General features: G+C 44.3%; 1 protein-coding gene and 1 long non-coding RNA gene across 15 annotated transcripts in view; one reads left to right on the top strand and one right to left on the bottom strand.

Annotated features, from left to right (window-relative positions):
- MICAL3 (microtubule associated monooxygenase, calponin and LIM domain containing 3) overlaps positions 1-9,592 on the top strand; it is a 163,761-nt gene extending 154,169 nt beyond the window's left edge. For 11 of the 14 annotated variants that reach the window (XM_065645013.1, XM_065645037.1, XM_065645029.1 and 8 more), the window contains 4 exons: positions 1,063-1,128; positions 3,461-3,560; positions 4,567-4,640; positions 4,725-9,592. In XM_065645013.1, coding sequence (XP_065501085.1) covers positions 1,063-1,128; positions 3,461-3,560; positions 4,567-4,640; positions 4,725-4,909 — 425 coding nt within the window. In that variant the 3' untranslated portion in view covers positions 4,910-9,592. The remainder of the gene's footprint in view (positions 1-1,062; positions 1,129-3,460; positions 3,561-4,566; positions 4,641-4,724) is intronic. The other 3 variants (XM_065645046.1, XM_065645079.1, XM_065645117.1) reach the window with 1 other exon arrangement.
- Positions 417-13,136, bottom strand: LOC135994538 (uncharacterized). The gene is made up of 3 exons (XR_010607012.1): positions 12,962-13,136; positions 9,472-9,594; positions 417-486 (listed from the first exon to the last, which is right to left on the bottom strand). It is a non-coding gene; the product is annotated as an uncharacterized LOC135994538 (long non-coding RNA).
- Positions 13,137-13,222: the final 86 nt, after the last annotated feature.

The following is a 13,222-nucleotide window of genomic DNA, read 5'->3' on the forward strand; positions in this document are numbered from 1 at the left end:
GCTACCTCTGATGTTTAAGGCTCATCAGCTTCCTGCTGCATATGTTCACCTGTAACTATTAGTGATGTTAATTATTTCCTACTGATTATCTCTGATATGTTAAGTGCAGCTGAAAAGCAAGTTCTCAGTGTTAAAACAGCTGAACCATTTTAGAGATGAGAAATGTTTGTCCTTCACTGGCTGGCAGAAAAGATGAAAAAGATTCAGTAAATCACCAATACTAACAGGGCTTGTAAGCTTTAAAATGCTTTGTGAAATGAGAATGTCAAGGGAGAGCTTTAAATTTACTGTTTTAACTCTGCAAAGCCCTCAGTTGGTCATTGCTGCTGCAGACCCTGGTGTGAATCACTTTTTTTATGCATGTAAAAAGGCCTTTTCCCTGCTAAGCACAACAGTCTGAGTACATGTGTACTCACCATACTTGGCACAGCAGATCCTGGCAAGCTGGTTCCACGTTAATCAGATTCTCCCTGTGATGTTCCCTGTCTGAAGAAATTATTTTCCATTAAGAAGGACACTTTTACCATCAGTGGATGCTTCCATGGTGATAAGAGCATGGTCCTGATAAAGCTTTAAGGTAGAGTGGCTGCTTACAGCTGGTGTCTTATGCATGCAGGCGAGACTTTTTGTAACCCTGCTTGAAATTTGACATTTATCAGCAGGAGTTAAATATTCATCTCTGCTCATCCTGACATCTTGTTCACAAACCTTTCAGTTAAAGACCATGTGATTGAAAAATGTACCTTAGGAAAAAGTACAGTAACAATAACCTCCTGCCTGGTATCTGTACAGCTCAGTAAGAGTTCACCAGTGCCTCAGTCTACCTCTTACCTGTTATCCGTGCTTATTAGGGACATTATTCATCCGTAGACTGTATCCCTTGTTTCTGCTTCTCCATTTCCTGTATTTTTTCTTTTCTTCTTGTGTTTCCTTTCTTTCTCACTCTTATGCTTTTTGTCCTTTGCTTGTCTTTTATTTCACCCCTTTCCTCCTCTTCCGTTCCACTTCCAACTTCCTCTTCCTCTCCTGCCTCTTCCTCTTCCTCGTTCGGTCCTATTGAAGTTGAGCCCAATGCCGGGACACCACGTCGTAGACCTCTCTCCTTCTGCCCTTGCTGTGCCCACGAAGGTAACGTAACCTCACACGCTCCCTGTTCTCCTTGACCACAGCTGGGTTGTTGTAGCAGCACTAGTCAGCTAGTGACCACAAGGCCCCCAGCCCTGCCCCCAGCCCTTTTCTTGCTGTGTCTCCAAACCAACCTTCTCAGTAGCAACCTGGTAACCAGCTTCTCTGAGCCTGTGACAAGTTATTAAAGGTACAGTATCCCTTTTGCTAGTCCCAGCTGTGCTAGGGAAGGCTTAGCAACTGGGAGGGATGTTGGGCAGCAGTGGTGGGAGCAGTAGCATCACACTCAAAAGTTTCTGTTTTCATTTGGTGACTTCAATTTCTCTATTACTTCTGAAAGATGTTTGGAAGGTGGGGTAAGAGAAGAGAATCTCCTTCCTTGAGTGGCCTTTGAATTAGTATATATGGATTAAAGGAATACTGTGTCTTTATAAAAACTGGTTTGCAAAAACATCCTTGAACTTTAAAAACCGACAACCCTTAAGCTAGACCAGTTGCCCCTCATCCGTCTTGCTGAGTGCATTCTTTAACTGTCCCAAATGGAGTTTGCTGTAGAGTTTCCATTGCCAAGGCATGGGGGAAGGGGTTGTCTGTGTGTGTTCATGGTGTAATTTCGCTAACCACTTACTCTGCTTTCCATGATGCTCCCTCACATCAGTTGTCAGTGCTCCCTCTCCAGTCCTCCCATTATTCCTCTGCTCATTGGCTGTTTAAAAATACTTATGTATTTCATAGGTCAGTAGCATTGTGTTTTTTGGCTTTTTCTTAGAGGCATTTGTTTTCTATACATCCTGGCATCGGGAAGGATGGGGAGACTTCCCAGTGCTTTCATGGTGCCACAGCACTGGACATCTGCATGTACAGTCTCCCTCTCCTGCAGCCACATGGGCATATTGTGCAGAGATGCTCAGAAAGGAATGCTTGGAACTGAGCAACACACCGGTACAAAATCCACAGAACCAGAGGCTTTTAGGGTGGTACCACCGGATCTGGTATTCCCCAAGGATCTGCTATGAGGGTTTTTCAAAGGCAGGTATTCTCAGCCTAAGCTCAAGTTTAATAGGAGTTGTAGGCTTTCCTTTGTTTAGCTTAGCGCAGCACTTGTCTGAGATCCCAAGGATGGAGGCAGGGCATAGGTCTGAATAAACTAGTCATTAATGTGATATTTATGAAGTGTTTCCCAGAGTTTGAATAGTAAGCTTGCTGCTTATTTTTAGCATCAAAATGACTATTTCAGAGGTTTTGCTCTTGATGTAGATAGTATGTATCTGTAATAACAAACATAGACAGGGATGTTAGCTACTTTGTGATGCCTAGGGTACATGTGGTGCAATCTGATAGGATGCAACAACCCAGAAATACTGTTGAGCTTGATTTGAGGCTTGCTCCTGCCTCTACTTCCATGGAGGCAGGCGCATTGCTAGTGTCCTTGATGGTGTCAGATTTAAGTCGCAGCATTCATCTGCAGGTAGTTCAGTGTGGAGTCAAGTGTCCTGGACCAGGAAATTGCCAGGAGGAGCTTCACTGGTTAGCTCTTGCATTTGATAAATATCAATAGAAGGCTTTGGGAACAGCATTCTGCCATTTATTCCACGTAACTCCTGCCAGATATGAGAGTCATCAATGGGATACTGAGTAAGGTTAGAAGTTGGTTTTAAAATAAATGAAATCGTAACCAAGGGTTCTGTACTAGGTGGGCAAGGCCCAAGGTATTTTTATTCTGCTTTGATATTAGCAAATGTGTTGGGGAATTCTTTTTCTTTCCAGTAGAAGTAGTTTCTGTGTCCACTGTGCAAAAGGGATCTTCAAGATGGATAGATAATATGTGGCTAGGAGGAGCAGTCAGAAAAGATTCATTTAGGTATTGAAAGAAGAAAAGACAAGGTGTTACTTTTGGCCAGTAACAGAAAATATGGAGGACATGCAATTGAAGAAAATAAAGGTAAAACACATGGAGTGGCAATTGAGTCCATTTCTGATGAGCATACATTTAAGTAGCTGGCATGAGGATCTATATGGCTCTTCTAATGAAAGGAAAAATGAAATACTTAGAGAAATCTGGGCTTTCTGCATTAAGAATAAGGAAGAAACAAGCAATCACAAGAAAATCAGAAAGAAAAAAAAATCAGGCTCCAAAGAGAAGAGAATCCTTTTGGAGGTGACTTCCACTCTTCTGTGTGCTGTAGGCAAACTGAACGGACCCGGCTTGGGAGTGCTCTGGCAGCATCTTGCTTGGCTTTCTTTGCACATTTTGCCCCATTGTTGTTTTTGCAGTTTGGGCTTGTAAGGATTGCAGGATGTTACCCAAAAACTTACCAGGTTTCTTTTTTGGCAGGCATGGGTAAGAAGGATGATCCCAAGCTGATGCAGGAGTGGTTCAAGCTGGTGCAGGAGAAGAATGCCTTGGTTCGCTATGAGTCTGAACTGATGATATTGTGAGTGAATGTGCAAAGCTTCAAAAGGGGGATTATGTTACAAATAGTCTCAGAAGATCTGTCCGTACTGTGTTCCCTATAATGCCAGGAGGTCAGCAGGCTCTTGGGCTGATTCTTGGCTGAGATATAAATCCAAGTACATTTCAGAAGAGTGGTAGAAGGAATAATAGCGATAAGGAATGAAAGTTCCAACTATTTGATCACATGGAGAAGTTCAGATGAGCGTTTAAAGCTCTGAGCCCTTCCCAAGCTGTTCTTGGACAAAACATATCTTGTTCCCACAAGAGTTTTTGAGCTATGCAGCAATAATGTCTGACTCCTGGTTTTGGTAGAGTCCACTTTTTAAGTGTAGCCAAAAGTGTTTAATTCAGTCACCTTTGCCATGTGTCTCTCTTTGCCTGTAGTGGGACTCCGGTGCCTCTTATTTGGGCTCAGATTATAAGGGTTTTTTCCTCTTAATGAAATTGGGAGCTTTCTCAGTCCCCATGCTGCAAATTCACTGAAACTCATGTCTCAGCATGTCAGCTGACCCAGGCAGTGTGGATGCTGATCATCTTAGTGCCTGTGTCAGAAAAGCTCCACAGTGTTGTCTGCATTGGAATCTGAAAAAGGCAATGGCCTGACATGTTCTTAGTTGATAAGTGACTTTGTCTTTAGAGCAGGAAGTGGCAGGAGATACAAAGAGATAAACTATAATTTTGCAGTGATTGCAGATTTGGTTGTTTCTTCACACCATTTTAGGTTTAATTCCACCCATAATCTGCTCAACTTTCTGTATTGCACTTCCTAGCTGAAAGTAAAGAATCTGAGATGCTGAAAGTACATTTAAATCTTTTAAAAATATAGTTATATATATATCTTAGGTGTTTTAAGAGTTGTTCCAAAATAGATTGGTAAAATGCATAGCAGATACCTAGGGGGGAGCAGAAATTGAAAATAAATATGAAGCAATGTATAGAGTATTTTAATATACCCAGAACTTGGATTCCTGACGTTTCCCTTTCAGCGCTCGGGAGCTAGAACTGGAAGACAGGCAGAGTCGATTACAGCAGGAGCTCCGGGAGAGGATGGCAGTAGAAGGTGAGAGCAAAAGGGAAGACTTCGTAGATGATGTGTGCGTATTTCTAGCCTTATGTATGCTGATAGTTTTTGATATCTCCGTAGATCATCTGAAGACAGATGAGGAGCTCTCAGAGGAGAAGAGGATCCTGAATGAGATGCTGGAGGTAGTGGAGCAGAGAGATTCTCTTGTGGCTCTCCTTGAGGAGCAACGGCTTCGAGAAAAAGAAGAAGACAAGGACCTGGAGGCAGTCATGCTTTCCAAAGGTTTTAGCTTGAACTGGTCCTGAGCTAACACATTTACCTCTGCTGGTCTGTGTTGTCCAGTTGGCCTACCCTGAGTTCGCCAGAGTTACATGGATAGGAAGATGTTGAAGGGAAAACCTCTGAAAGGTCCGACAGCATGCAGGGATTTGGTTGGAAGCACTCAGAAGCCTTTTGATAAGCGTGTTGGTTCCAGAAGCTTAAGTTTTACATGTCTGCAGGGCAAGTTGAAGAGAAAGAGTTGAGACTGTAGAGTCTCCTTGAGTTCCTATACAAGGGACTGTATTATTGTGTGTGTGGCAGGATGGAGAGAAGTAATCCATGTGTGGGGAAGGAGGTTAAGGGAAGAAGTACCCTTAACTAAACTGGATTTGTGGCAGTCCATTCCTTTCCCGTTATTACTACACCAGTTCTAATAAAAGGGAGGGAAGTGGCAACCCTCTCTGGAAAACCACAGCAGTCTGTAGCAGCCTGTAGGGTGAAGTCAGCTGTCCGAGAGAGCTCCAGAAGCCCAGGGCAACACCTTCTTTGCTTTAGTCTTCCTCCCCACCAAAGAAACCTGCAGTTGATCTTTATGCATGGATATGAAGAAATAAGAGACAGAGAAGATACTACTCGTATGTGTGATGGAACTCTCTGCCTCCTGGTTTTTAGAGAGATGTGGGCATCAGAGGACCCTCTCCCTGTCGTAGTCTCCTAAATCATCTTGTGGGGAAAAAGGGGAGAAGAAGAGAGCAGGAAGATGCCCTTCTGCTTTGCTACACACTGGAGAGACAGCTACTGCTGGCCTTGGTCTTCGTGGCTGCAGCTCAGAGGCTGGTGGGCTTCTTTGTTCTGTTTTTGTTGTGACTGTTTTGACACTGGAAAATACTGTGGGACAGTGGTAAGTATGTGCTGGGGCAAGGGTGTTACCAGGTGGTGTTCCCTGGATGTTAGGCCCCTAAAAGGGAGAAGCCCTTAAGTGACTGAACCACCATTAAGACTTTTCAGTGTTTTTATTTTTTTTTCCTCTGTATTTTGTTTTTGCACATTGGAAACGAAGCTTAAGACCTGCCTGGACCCTCAGTCACTTTGACCCTTTTATGTCAATTAACTTATTTTTTTAATACTTGAAAGAAGATTCATTTTTGTATCTTTTAGGAAAAAAATGGACGAGTGATGGGTGTGTGTGCCTGCCGCATCCTACAACTTCCACTTCTAAATTACTGGACGTTGTTACCTGTGGCTATTTATTAGTGTTCTTATTAATAATTTGATTGTTACACATATTTGATTGTGAAGGGAGTGTTTTAACTCTATTAGAGAAAGACACTACTGTGGATTGGTCCCTGCTTCACAGCAAGGGCAGCCTTTATGGACCCATGGATGCATCCTGCCGTAGAAGTTTTCCTTTATGACAAAATCCTTGCACACTCAAGAAGTTGTAAAGAATCTATTTGTGTTCCTAGCATACCTTTCTTCTGCATCCCAGATTCCCTCTGTTGGACTAATAAACCTATAATTTATTTAAATTTTACATTTTTATAACAAGAAAGCCAAATCTGTGAGGTAGAAATATCCCGTATGTGTCTCTCTCACTGAAAGAGGGGACCTTTACACCCCTGAGATACAGCTAGAAGGACTTCCATGAAAACAAAAATAGCACGTTTCCTGCTGCATCTGTTGGAAGAAGGTCCTTTTGGTTCAGCTAGAGAAGCTGCAGCTTTTCAGCCAGGAGTACTCATTGCAATCATCTGTTAAGCAATAAGCAGGACACGCCCTGAGCAATTCAGCACCCTTCACTGTTTGACAGAGTCCCTGAGCACACTATGTCCTTTACTTGTCCTGCAGAGCTGAAATAGCACCGTGTGTTCGGTGTGCGTCCCATCCTTAATGTCATAAGAGTTTTTTCCCCCTTGGGATGCTGACTGTGTTCTTGTTAAAGTAGTACTAAGCCTCCTCCTCCCCGATGTCCAATTCCCAAGCATATTCATACAGACTCTACACTGTTGGTGCAAGGTACCCAAACTGGGCTGAACAACCTTTGATCTTTTGCCCCAGGACAGAAGTCAGCATGGTTTCTTGCTGTTGGCTCTCCACCTCCTTCAAAGAGGTCTTCTGTAAGCCAGGGTCTGAGTTGAATTCACCTCAGGCTGCAGAAGAATGGATAGGACTGTCCCTAGGGACTCTGGGCGGTGCTGGTTGTTAACTGTGGAAACAGGTTTTTTTCCGCCTCAAGTGTTCCCCCTTTATTCCTCCCTAGTGTTTTCTGCTAAGGCATTACAAATTAAATCCGGATGCTCCTGAAACCCAGCAGAGAGGCAGCTGCAATGCTGCTTAGTAATTGTCATGTAAGCAAGTGGTACCTGCTATACCAGCATCACCGAGTGTTGGCTTACCAATGGGATGTCCAACAAACAGAATTCCCCCCATTTGCCAGCACAGGGGCCAGCTGCACAACTCAAATTGGCCACGGTAGTTTACATAGTCTGCATCTGAGGGGCCAGGGGAAGCCAAAGAGGAGGAGGGAAGAAAGAGGGAGGCTGGATACATGGTTTATTGTAAACTGCCTTGCGCAGAGCATTTGCCTCACTCCGTTTTATAGTGCACTAAGTATATGGGCCACATCTAACTTTTAACAAAAGATCATTGAATGTGAGCTGTAGAACAGAAAGAAATCCTGAAGAAGAAATACGAGACTACTACTACTTTTCCCTTTCATGCTGGGGGACGCTGGCCTGATTTTTGCTATGCCGAAGAGTGTTTTGCCCTACTGCATGGGAAAACTGCATATTCTAAACCTTAAGTCTTTAGGTTATGCTGAGGGCCTCCAGCAGGGAGAATGAAAATGAAGAGCTAACATCATACGTGCAATTTAATTAAAGGTACACGAAAGGGAATGTTAAAAGGCCTTTTTATATCAAAATGGTTGTAAAAGGCACAACTTGTATTTGCTGTTCAGTTGCACTTTAAGAATATGACTTGCATATCAGATACTGGTTTTTTTTACTATCTGAATATTTTTAATTCAAATTTTATATTTTTAAAGCTGAAGAAGGCTCTTGTGACCACAAGATTCCTAATTTGTATCAGAATCCAAGTAGGATGTTCTAGCTCTTTGTGCTGCCCAGGTGGGCAGCAGCACACAACTCAGCCATGTGCATTCAGTGACGTGTGTCCATTTCACATTTAGGGGAGCAAAAAGGCCCTCAGCTTCTGAGAAGTCGGCACGCAAGGGCATCTGTCCCCGTGCAACGTGGTCTGTACCAGGGGCTGCCCACTTCCTCCCTGCAGTAGGTGGAGGAGAGCTGAACTTGGAACCTAAACCTGTGTCTGTTTTGAAATGGGCACACTGAGGATGAGACAAGTGCTTCAGTCTCCTGCGGGGAAGGGAGTAGGATACCACCTCATGGAAACACCCGGGAGGCAAATGGGGATGGGGGAGTGAGGACTGGCAAAGCAACCAATCGGGTGTTTTCACAGTACGATTTTTTTTTTTAACTGTTATTTTCCTTTTAATCATGTTTTCATTAAAAATCACAAACGGCTGTAAGATCCTGAGCTTCAAACAACTAATGTGTGGGAGGTGACAAGATGTTTCAGCTCCAGCTTCCAGACATATTCCTTCTTTCAGTTAACCAATACCCCATGGTCTCACTAGGGCATGTTACAAACTGCATTGCTGAACATATTTTAGAGCAAACCCCAAGTTTCAAAAGTCTGTCCTTCTCTCTATTTGTCTCTACATTTATGTAAATATTCATTTGTATGTAAAGACACCAGTGGATCCTTGGGTTACCCCCCAGTCAAGAATCTGAGTTTTGTGCAATGCCTAGGTCTCTCTTAGAACACAGTGCTTGCATAGAGCTAGTCACCACATTTGTGTGCACTCTGGTGGTTTTTAATATTTTTATACATCCTAATCCTGAACATTATGAAGCATTATAAGTGGTCTAGACTGCATGATCTAGAGCGGCTGGCAGTTCCATTTTCTTAGCAGCTGTTCCTAAAACATTCACAGCTACACGTTGTTTGGTTAACAGTCTTTTAAAATGCGTTTTCAATTAAGTGTTTACACCAGACACCAGTGGATGAGAAAGGTGTTGCATTATCGGATCTCTTGTGTACAAACTGAAAAGCCACAATATGGCTTTATGGGAATTTCAGACATCACTGTCTGCAATAAAGAGAACTCTGAAGTGTACTAAAAACCAGCCTGTATATAGTTCACAGAAAAAGAGATCGCTGGCTCTCGACCATTGCAAAATAACAGAGATTAGAAGCTTTCCCTGAGTTCCTGGATTGCTCAGAGTACTGAGCTTTCCGAGAGTTCCTGGATTGCTCTGAGTACTGCTATAGGCAGGGTAGCCGGGCAGATGAGGATGTCACTGAAAGCAGATGTGAAGGGGAGGATGCCATGCCGTGATGGCATTGCAGTAATTTAAATACTCTGTGTGTGCATGCATGTGTGTGTGTGAAGTCTAATCCAGGTGAAGGGATCTGCTTTGGCATCTTCCCTTTTGTATGAAAGTGAACTCTGATATTCAGATTGTTCAAGGTTTTTACAGTTGGCATGTATGGAGTGTTGACAGAAAAGCATATACCCTACCTGTAAAAAAACCCAACTCTGTTCCAGCCTGTTTTCTTCTGTTCGGTTGTGTTTTATCATTTGTTTTTATGCACACTTGCTTCATTGGTGTTGAGATTTTAGCACCTCAGATGGCCAACTGAACTAAAAAAAAAAAAAAAAAAATAAAGTCATTAATTATTTTTTCTTTTTGTTGGTGGAGTTACCGTTTGTTTCCCTCGTGTTCACTCCCCCAGATGATTATTGAAGAGGAAGCAGGAGCTGAGGGAAGGTGATTTTGAGATGAGATAAAAAGCTAGGTGTTAAAGAGCCTGACTTCTATTTCTCTTCTGCTGGAACACTCGGCGCTACCTGAATTATCTGAGATATGAACGAATAGATCTTCATACAGCCCAGTACATGGTCCTTCTTTCTCCATATTTTACATTGTTTCTTTGGATTCTCTGTGAAAAGAAATAAGAATAAATAGCCAAGAAGGGGTAAAGGTGATGTAAACATAATTGTAGGAACTAGGATTTCATTGCTGTAGCTGTAGCTCACTTCCTTAGCCTGCAGTACTAGCGTGAACATCTGATGCTGGTATAGCAGCATTTAGGAAAACAGGGAGTGAATGACATCAGTGCCTCTGTGCTGACTTGCTGTGACCTCTCCATGCCTGTGTCTCATCTGCACAGTGGCAGCTCAGAAATACCAAACAGACTGGAAGGATTCAGAGGTTCAACCTCACCAGCTCGTGTGTTGGAACAGGCGTCTATCTTGTCTGGGTGACTCCCGTTTGACAAGGGAGCATGTTTAGCCTAAGTGGTGGGTGCTGGGGCCAGTAAACTTCAGGAGCTTGAAGCCCAGAGGAGTGACATCCAGTCAGCAGCTTGGCTGACATTAAGTAAACTGGGAGGCAAATCATAAGACTTGGTGCCTTTTTTTTCAACAGGCAGCAAACACACAGGATGTTGGGGGAAATCCCAGACGGGGAAATCCCAAACAATGAGTCTTACTTTCCTGCCCACCCCACCATTTTCAAAATGAAGGATAAAAACCCTGGTATTTGTAAGGCGGTTGGATTAAAGCAGACCTATTATGGCAACAGGGGGGATGATGGGCCTCAGATTTCCTCTTGCTGTGCAGTGCAGGGCTGGAGGCCAGGGGTAGCGGGAGCGACACAGCTCGCTCCTTCATCTGTGCAGCTCAGTAGTCAGCAGTTCTTTGGGGACGTTTCAAACCCCACAATTCTTCCTGTCCTTTTGGTCTTTTGTTTTCAGATAGTAGTAGGAGAAAGCTGTGGCTACCTGGGAGGGATCTTTCTGGTGTCAAAAGGCCAGTCTACAAGAATTTCTCCCTTGGTGCCAAAAGAGAAATAAATACATGGGAAGTGACCACTGGAGATTGGCTCCCATCCATAGTTTAGGAGACTGGCCTTGCAACACTTCATCACAGCGTTTTAATTACACTGCAAACTTGTTAGCCCCTGATTTCAATTAGGGACCCAGGGGTTCTGCTATTTTATAACTTATGGACTGAACAACCAGTCCTAGAGAGACCCCCCTGTATTGCTTGCTTTGGCAAAGAGCTGTGCTGGTGCTGGATGGAGGGGTCATGCCTCCTGCACAGATTAGCCATGTGTGCATAAGAAATAACACCACAAAAAGGCCCTCTAACAAAGAAATGCCACCGCAGGAGCACAGCGTGGTGGCAGCTGCTGCTTTCAGTTTCTATTGGTAAAGACAGCAACCTTCAGGAGCCTGGGACCCTTTCTGCACGTGGTGTTTAATGCCCTCGAAGCTGCCTCACGCACCTGACGTTGTTCCCCTGGGCACAGAATGACCACCCCTCCCCAGCTGTTTGGGTTCAGTGCTGAGGTAAGGAGCAGCACAGCAGTTAGTGCAGTGGGAGCGTGAATGTGCCCTCTGCTCAGAGGAGCACGTGAAGGATGCCAAGGTGTTCATTAAGTAACATGCAAAGCCAAGACTTGGCAGACCTTCATTTTGCCAGCTGAAGACACTTATTATGCTACTTGGCCTGGATAGGCAGTTAGTCTATACTGTGTAACTTGGCAGGAAAAATAACTGGGGGGAAGTTGTACCTGACACCAAGGGCAAAGAGCAAGTGAAAAACCTGGCGTTCTGGCTTCCCTCATATTTTATTGTTTTTTGAAAAGTCCTCGCCATGACTGCTGCAACAGCTGCCTACAATAACAATTGGATTTTTAATTCCTGCATATAAGAGAATGCAAACCTAATCCTGTAAGGATGACACCCGGCCACACATCTCTCCAGGAAAAGCATTCTTAGAGGAGATTCCCTTTAAGAACTCAAGCTGGGCCTGAGCGCATCTTCCTCCCTTGCATTGGCAGCACATCTTCCATCCTAAACATCAGCAGCAATGGAGCCGTCACCAGAGAAAAGGATCCTACAGGTGGTAATGGGTGGAAGAAACGGCACTGGCTTCTTGGCTGGCGTCATCTTCCCAGAGGGAGGGAGGGGCCTCCTGCTTCATTTTATAGCTACTACTCCAGGGAAGCAATGAAGAGTTGCTGCCTTCCTTTGCCTGCATCCTCTTGCACAGCAGTTAAAATAAGAAAAAAGCCCTGTTCACGCTCTGGAAAAAGTGCCTTTTTCCTTGGAACCTTAGCAAACAGTATAAGCATCTGTGGACAGCAAGGGAGTGGTTAAATGAGTATTTCCAAACTCGCTACGTAGGTGGTGCTTTTCTGAATGCCTCAGATACAGGAATCATGTGGTTTCCCATAAGCAAAATATATGATCACTTACCTTCTTTTTATTATTAAAACTTTCTATACAAATATATTGATATTACTCAGATACCAGAAACAAACAAAAAGTATATTTCTCAGAAGAAATATATACACTTTGGGCAGAAGGGAGAGAGATTATGTGTTTTGCCTGTTCCCAGTCCTGACTTTCCAAGACCAAGTTAAACAGTTTAAAAAACAGAAACTTCAGTTCCTTGGAATTCACTAAAGTCAGCAGATACTTAGGTGTCACTTTTTTTTCTCCCTGGCTAATTCCCAGCACGAAGCCACCCGATGGGTTGGCCAACACGAGTCGGAGTCAAAACAGAATCAGAACTGTTTTTGTCTTCATATTGCAGTATCCCAGGAACTTTAAAAAGCACTCTATGATTCAGCCCCTTTCCGATTAAACACACTTCGCATGCTCTGGGTAGCAAAACAAAGGTTGTAAGCGTACCGTGACTCAGCATGTCGGGAAGAAGCAAGCATGACGGGAAGCCTGTATGACATACCAAGCAAGCATTGCTTTAAACAAAACTATGTTAAAAATGTAAGGCGTAATGTAGACTAAATAAAAATTAGTGTAAGTAGAACTATGTTTAAACCTATAATACGATATTGAATGAAAAGTTAAATTTATGTGTCAGGGATAAGTGGTTATGAAGGGGACGCGAGGACATTTAGGCCAAGAAGCACGAGGTCAGAACGCGAGTTCCAGAACAATCCTGGCAGCAGCGGGGCCAAAGGCCGGGACGGCCTTACCCCAAGCTGAGGCATCCCTGCAGGAGGCTGTGCCGGCGGGAGGGGAGCTCCGCTCGGAGAAACCCCCGGCACCGACCGCGGCTCGGGCTCGGTTCCACAGCTTCCCGCCTTCCTCTGGGGAAGCGCCGGGCGGGAGCTGACGCCGTCTCCCCCTCCGCCTGCCGCTTCACCCCGCCGGCTCCGGGCAGCCCGCTGCCCTTCCCCGCCCCCCCGGCGGCGGGCTCGGCCGGCCGCCTCACCATCGCCCGGTCTCCGCCTCCT

This window comes from Caloenas nicobarica, chromosome 1 (assembly GCF_036013445.1).
Source record: "Caloenas nicobarica isolate bCalNic1 chromosome 1, bCalNic1.hap1, whole genome shotgun sequence".
Lineage (NCBI taxonomy): Eukaryota > Metazoa > Chordata > Aves > Columbiformes > Columbidae > Caloenas > Caloenas nicobarica.